General features: G+C 29.5%; 1 protein-coding gene across 1 annotated transcript; it reads right to left on the bottom strand.

Annotated features, from left to right (window-relative positions):
- Positions 1-1,407: 1,407 nt before the first annotated feature.
- Positions 1,408-4,106, bottom strand: LOC111402637 (bidirectional sugar transporter SWEET9-like). Its single transcript, XM_023031012.1, has 6 exons — positions 4,027-4,106; positions 2,652-2,688; positions 2,365-2,572; positions 2,090-2,251; positions 1,870-1,989; positions 1,408-1,745 (listed from the first exon to the last, which is right to left on the bottom strand). The coding sequence occupies exons 1-6, from the start codon at positions 4,070-4,072 to the stop codon at positions 1,455-1,457; spliced, it is 864 nt and encodes a 287-aa protein (XP_022886780.1). The 5' UTR covers positions 4,073-4,106; the 3' UTR covers positions 1,408-1,454.
- Positions 4,107-7,773: the final 3,667 nt, after the last annotated feature.

Below are 7,773 nucleotides of genomic sequence, written 5' to 3'. Positions count from 1 at the left end.
AAAACAAGATCTTAATTTTGATCAGTTCTTGCTTTGTAATTTTTAGTATTCTTGAATCAACTAGCAATGATTAATTCATTCTTAGATAAACATGGGACAGTCACAGATAATTAATATATCTTATGATGCTTTTGGTTTGATAATTAAATAAAATCAAAGACAAGAAATAAAGTAAAGTTATCATCTAATTAAAGCAAGGTGATCATGACGTCTCCGATTCAAATCTAGCTACAATATGTTTGTTAAAATTTTGTATAATAGCAGATTACATGACCATTAATTCACCAAAAAGTTCAAATAATTAAGAAGTTAATAGTGATGATTGATGAAAGTATTTATTTATATATAATTGGCATCACCTGTTATCGATGTTTAGCATATTGTGATTGACAAGTCAAATTAATTGATGAATAAATTTATGATAAATCCTATTAACTAAAAAATTATTATCAATTAATTGATATGTTCTGTTATGTCACTGATACTTAAAATATTAAGGAGGTCATTTATATATATTAAGTATTTTGCTAAGCTTATACTAAACATTGAGACATAATATCTCAATTCATTAGTGGATAATTAGAATGTCTCAAGATTCGAATTAAAAGAAAAAGGGAAAAAAATACCAAGAAATATTATATTGCAGAAGCCATAATTACATTTTAAAATCTCAACCCACTTAAATTAATTAAGAAAGCTAAAATATGTAAAAGGAAGCTTATTTCAAAAATAATAAGAAAATCACATATATTTGAAAATTTTAATGTTAAAAAATAATAAATCAAGTATTTTTTTTCAACAAACTCATTGTTGGTGCATGTATTTAGTTCCCTTTTAGTTTAACTAAAAAAGTCAATCAAAATATAAGTTAAAGTCAATATTTAACTTTAACAACATATTTTATACGATTCACAACTTTTATCATTTTTATATCAATGTATTTTATCAACTATTATCAAAATCTACTAAAATTTTGATTTTTATCGTCTAAGCATAAACCTGATAATCGTATGTTCGATAAAGCGCATTGAATAATGTATAGATAACACTAAGAAAAATAAGCTGCATACCGTACATACTAAATTGCCTTCAATCATGTTTCAACCTGACCTCTATTCTGTTCTTTTTCTTCTATTGAACTCGCTTGATCAATAATCCCGTATTAAATTTTTTCGGACGTTTACGCTATCACAAGGAACTACTATAATTACCACGGTTCAAAATCCCAATATAAGCAATGATAAAAGGCATGAATTAATGAAATGTGCTCATTGTTGCAATCAGTTAATAAAAACCACTTTCACCAATCCATAAATACATAATTCAGCAAGAAAATAGAACAAACCAGCACAACATTATTTAGAGTATAATACAGAACTAGAAACAAAATACAAGAAAAAAAAAATAAAAATAAAAATAAAAATAACCCTGCTTATTACAGAATCCACATAAATTTACATTTGAACTTCAATTTCCTTTGGCATATTCTCATGCTCACGAGCTTCTTCAATTCCATCATTAGTTGGCATTGAAGCCACTGGAATTTTCTCTGCATTTAACAGTGCACTGATTTCCACAATGTCAATACTTTGCTCAGTTAATTCAGGAATTTTGTGTTCTTCCAAAATTATAATATTCTTTGGTATTTCAGGAAGCTTTTTCTTATCACTCTTGTCTGCGTTTTTGTATACTACATAAAGCACCATTTGTAGAACGCCGAAGCTGAAGCCTAGAACATTTGGAATCTGTACAGAGAAAGTGAAATAAATATTATTTGCAAAAAGCAACGAACACGTTGTGTAAAAGCCATGCTTTAAAGGTAGGGAACGAGGGATTTTGACTAAAAAAGAAGCACAGTTCTGAACTTACAGCAATGTTATAATCCTTGAGTAGTAAACCATAGAAGAACCACATAACAGCACTTATTGTGAGAAAAAACGATAGAAGAAATGGCATGTATTCGACGCTTTTTGTTCTTATAACCTGTCTCTGCCAGGAAAATATATAAAAATGAAACAAAGAAATAAAAGAAATGAGAACTTGAGAGGAAAATTAATTAATTTTCTACTTTTAAATTTTTTATGCTTACCACAATGCCTAATGGGGCAATAAATACACACAATGAAAATACTAGACAAATCCATCCAACAACATGAGCACGTTCCGAAGCTTTCACCGCAAGTTGATTTGAGAGAACGATCAGACCAAACCCACATACTATCAGCATAACAATTAACTTTAAAGTTGGTACCTGCGTTTCAAAAAAATACGAAAAATTGTAGAAAATAGTTCGACTAAATAAACTCGTAATCTATTTAATTTTTTAAACTTTTAGACAAAATGATTTAATAAGACATTCCTTACCTTCTTTGGTGCATAGAAGAGATAGAAGCAAATGTATGTAGTTTCAATGAAACATCCGACAGAATTTATGGTAATAAGAAGTGTGGTATTATCGGACTTGAGAAATGCATAGTACATCCAGAGCATGGCACTGAATAGAGCAACAACATAAGGAACTGATTGGAAACCTTCACTTGATTTTTTCTTATAAATTTGATAGAAAGTTGGCCTGCAATAATAGATAATTAAAATCGAATAATATTTTAATTGAATCAAGTTTTTAACTAAAGTAATACGATGAAACTTACATTGGAGCAAGATAGACCATGAAGGATATTATATTACCTACAAAAAGAAGGAGAAAAAGTATTTATTTATAATGCATAGATGTTTTATGTAACAATTGTATGTAAATTTGAGTAATGTTACTTACTTGTAGAAACAATATATAAAAGTTTTGTTATTCGTGCAATACAATTAAAAGAAAATATTCAATATCATTATTTATATCTTTAGTGCATGTTTGTTATATAATATTAGACGTTATAAGTTATGACTAGTCAATACAATTTATAAAACGGCATCAGTTATAGAACTAAATTTCAATGTAAAGATTATGTGAAGTTGCATGTACGTAGTTGATTTTGTTTTCATGCATGTAAATTGAGGATGTGAATGTGATGATTCCCAAAACCATTCACAATTAATTTATTAGTCCATTTCCCAGTAGTGACACTCGTGTCATTAGGGCTGGGCAAATCTCCCGAACCGAATCTACCGAACCGAACCCGAACCGAACCGAACCCGACGGTTCTTGTCAAATTAAATACCCGAACGGGTATCTGAATTGAGAACCGACGGGTACGGTTCGGTTCTCGGTTCTAGACCTAGAACCGAAAAACCGAATAAGAACCGAATCTTTCTAATTTATTTTTTTTATATTGAGTAAATCAAATTATTTTAATTTTTTTAAACAAATTAACAAATTAATGATTTCTAAATCCAAATTTTTGGCTCAATAATTTGTTTCATTTCTAATTTTTTAATTTTTGACCCAATTACCCATTTTATCGTTTCATTTCTTAGCCAAGCAAGATCAAATCCACTAAATAACCCTAACACCAACACCAAAGTCCGTAACGTTGTCTCGACTCTCGCACTCACTTTCGCAGTCTCGCTAATATTCCAAAACCTATACAATTATCGGTCGATACTGTGACCTCCGATCGAAACTGTGACCTTTGCCAATCGAAACTTTGATCGTAGTTATCATTTGAACAAAATAGTTTCCTAGTCTTTGACATTCCAAAACCATTGAATGTATCATTAGTTGTATTTATACAATATTGTTATAAATGTTAAAAAATTTAATTACAGTACAGAACCGAACCGAACCGATCCGAACCGAACGGAACCGAACCCGAACGGTTCCATAATTATATTTGGACCCGACAGTTCCATTTACTAGATACCCGAAAAGTTCGGTTCGGTTCTCTTTAGAACCGAACCGAACCGACTCGCGCCCACCCCTACGTGTCATTCAAGGAGAATTTTGAATAGCGCAATAAAAAAGCAATTTCAGCATAATTCAAAAGTAATAAAGGAACACGATTAATTATTATATTTATTTTTTTAATATAAAATGTAAAAAGTTATTAAGGATAAATAATACTTAGGTTTTACCAAGTAGCCCAAATGCGAGAACCCAATCTCCAGAGAAAACTGCCATCTCCTTTGAGCAAATTTTGAAACTAAGAAATAAATTATTATTTATCTGAACTCTGATGGACAATAAGGAACGATTATGGTAGCTATTTATATGGATTATATGGGACACTTGTGCATTAATATAAAGGTACACTTGTGCATTGATATAAAGGTTAGTCAAGATTTTTTAAAATGAAAAATTATAGATAATTTCTCTAAAAGTGAGGGGGCCCTTTATCAGGTCTGTTAATGATAGAATGTCAGATAGAGTAAAGTCGAATATATTAATCAAGGTATGAGTACTTGACTATTCATTTTAGGGTTTGTTTGTTTGTAAGAAAGGAATTCGAGTAGAAAGAAAATGAATTTCAGGGAATTGAATTACCTAAAATTTGTTTTGCTAGGAATTAACAATTAAGGGCATGTTTGAACTACATTTTTTTTAAAAAATATATATTTTTAAATAGTGATTTGACATCATTTCAATCACACATTTTTCAATAAAATAATATTACAAGCGTCATGTTTGAGCCACATTTTTTCAAAAAATATATTTTTAAACAGTGATTACTTTTCTTTATTTTTTAATTACATATTTTTCATCAATACACTATTCAAAAATTCATTCTAAGGAAAATAATGTGGTTCAAACAAGAGCTAAATGTGTTTGATTAGTATAATTTTTCACCTAAAAAATGTTGAAATTTTCTATCTTTTGGTATTCATTTGACTTTGTTTTTCATCGAAATTGTCAACTAAAAGGACAAAATTTGTTACAATTGGGGATAGAATTTATTACAATTGCCAAAAAAAAAAAATACAAAATAAAAAAAGGCTGGAAAACCAATTCTCACCATTTCCATAAAACCATGAAATTGGCACATGTGTGAAGGAAAGTTGGAAAACAAATTCCATGGAAATTAAAAACACATTTGGGTGGAAATTTTCCATTTTCCAAGGAAAATGTGTTATATCAAACAGGCTCTCAATATAAAAAAAATCAATCATCAAGTTTTAATATGATATCAGAGTAGACAAAAGTCCAAACTTCAAGTCTTTTTGTCACTCATTTAATGAAATTGTACATGTAAATAGACATGTTAAAGACAATATTTAAATGACATAGATGTAACATTGTTTAATCTTTTAGGCCATGTTTGATTGGATATATTTTCCATGGAAAATGGAAAACATTTTTCATTTTCCACCAAAATGTGGTGTTTGATTGTTAAATTTTCTAGGGAATTTGATTTCCACATTTTCCTCCACACATGTGCCTTTTCCTTGAAATGGTGGAAAACCAATTCCCACTATTTTGGAGGGAATTTGGTTTTCCAGCTTTTCGTTTTCATTTTTTTTTTAAAGCAATGGAAACAAAACTATCAACAATTGTAAAAAAAATTATCCATTTAATTGACAATTTTCATGAAAAAAAGACCAAACGAACACCAAAAGATTCAAAATTTCAACATTTTCCATGTGGAAAATTATTCCAATCAAACACAATAATTTACAATTCTCAGGAAAATAATTTCTAGACAATTCAATTCCCTGAAATTCATTTTCAATTCTATCTTTACAATCAAACGAACCTTTAGATCAAATGGCAAGAGTCTTACACTTTTGTAGCTAGTTGATCACAAATCTTTTGCAAAATGTGCAAGTTGATCATTAATTTTTCATTGTATTTGCATTATCAGTCTTCAATGACCAAAACTGTTCAAACTAGTGTTAAATCGTTGCATGTTCCTTGTGTGTCTAATTTTGTCAAGCTAGATTTTGTCAGTGAAGCATGACTTTATTGAGAATAACACAATAATATAACGAAATTTTGAACGGTTTTGTCACTGAAATTATGATGCAAATATAATGAAACGTCGAGAACCTCTACTCTAGTGCCATTTTCTATTCTTTGAATTCATGCATCCCGGATAGAATTGTCATTTCATATTATCTAGTCCAATCCTCCTGGACTAAAGTTTTCCACTTATCCATAAATTTATGTAAAGTGTTTGATTACGTATGGGAATCTATCCCAAAATGTTCTCCAATTCGGCAATAAACCAATCCATAAAGGTAAAAGTGACCAATTATTTTATGCCAGATGGCGATAATTATAGAGTAGGGCCCATTCTTTTACTCTTAATTTGAAGATTAGAAGCAATAATGTGATGAAAAAAATGAAGATATGATTTAGTAGGCTTATCTTGCCATTGTGGTTTATGTCATATTTGGATGAGATTTGTTTCGAAATAGAAATGCTGACGTGAGTTTGTTAATCATTGCATTAAAATTGTGAGAGAGATGTTTATTTATTTATTTAGAGGTAGCTTTTAAACGCTTCTTCTCAACTCGTTAATTTATAATTTCTGTAAAGATTAAGTCTGTTGTCAATCTGTAATTTCCATAACAACTAACAACTAAGTATTTGTTTCATTAAAAATTGTCATGAAAACATAAAATGTCAAAACTTTGTCTATGAATAGATAAAGACGAGAATAAAATATTTTATTGTTTTTATGTTACGAAATCCTCCAAGCTTTTATGTCTGCATGTTTTTATTGTAAATTCAATTAAAGAAAAAGGTTAAAAAATATGTATATCTACATGAATCTGGTAAGTGTTAGTTAAGTAACCGCCATCATTCGGGAATTGATCGTTAAGATTCCGCATTGATATCTTTTGTTCAATGAAAAGTTCCTAATCACTCTAATTTTTCCAAACCCTTTTCCAAATTGTGGCTCCAAAAAGATGCGTGAGCCCAGATGTTTTTATGTTTAGTAAGAAGGTGTTTGCTGGGACAGACTGGCTATCATTTTCTTTAAAGCAAGTGAAAATAAAAGTTAAAAAAAAAAAAAAAAAAAAAAAAAGACACACTATTTCAGGACTGCACAAGTGCACAACACTTGTATCACATTTATGTGTATAAGTACTTGAATCGTTAATGGAGGTAAAATTTTCAAACTTGGAAAGACGAGAGTAAGAGATAAATAGAAAATGTCTTAAGAGCTTGTTTGGTATGATTTTGGAAAAGTCTAAAGACTTTTGAGACTAAGAATCTACTTTAGTTTTGAGTTACACTACAGGACTACAGGTAATATCACCTACAACGACAATATAAATGGTTGTAGAATGTACGTTTTTGGTTGTTGATCACATTTAACGACCAAAATCAGCAGGTCGTTTGTTGGTCGGCAAAGAGGTGTTGACAATTATATTCGACGACTAAAAATACATTTGGTCGTTAACTGTATTATTTTAGCAACTAAATAATTGGTCGTAAAAGGTTTGTATTGACAACCAATTCTTTTTTCAACAACGAATTGTTTGGTTGTTTAATAACTATTTTTGTCGTTAAAGTACAATAAAAGCAACCAATTTTTAGGAGGGTGTATTCAATTGAGACTTTTAATGACTTTTTGAGATTTATAAAGTTTAGGAGTATTCAATTGAGACTTTTTGAGACTCTCTAAAAGTCATGGTGTATGCAATTAAGACTTTTATAGACTTTTAAAAAGTCTCTAAAAGTTACGGTGTATTCAATTAAAACTTTTTAGAAGTCTCCATAAGTCTTACGGTATTCAAATTTTAATGACTTTTAGAGACTTTTATAAAAGTCTCTGATGAACTAATTTTTAAGCAGAAAGTACTCATATAATATCTTAAAATTTGTCTCTCATTAATCACGAGATTTTGGGAGACTTTCACAAACAAAAATAAAAA

The sequence above is a fragment of the Olea europaea genome, chromosome 10, assembly GCF_002742605.1.
Source record: "Olea europaea var. sylvestris chromosome 10, O_europaea_v1, whole genome shotgun sequence".
Lineage (NCBI taxonomy): Eukaryota > Viridiplantae > Streptophyta > Magnoliopsida > Lamiales > Oleaceae > Olea > Olea europaea.
Note: the sequence above shows the minus strand (reverse complement) of the source record. Positions and strands in the feature narration are given on the sequence as shown.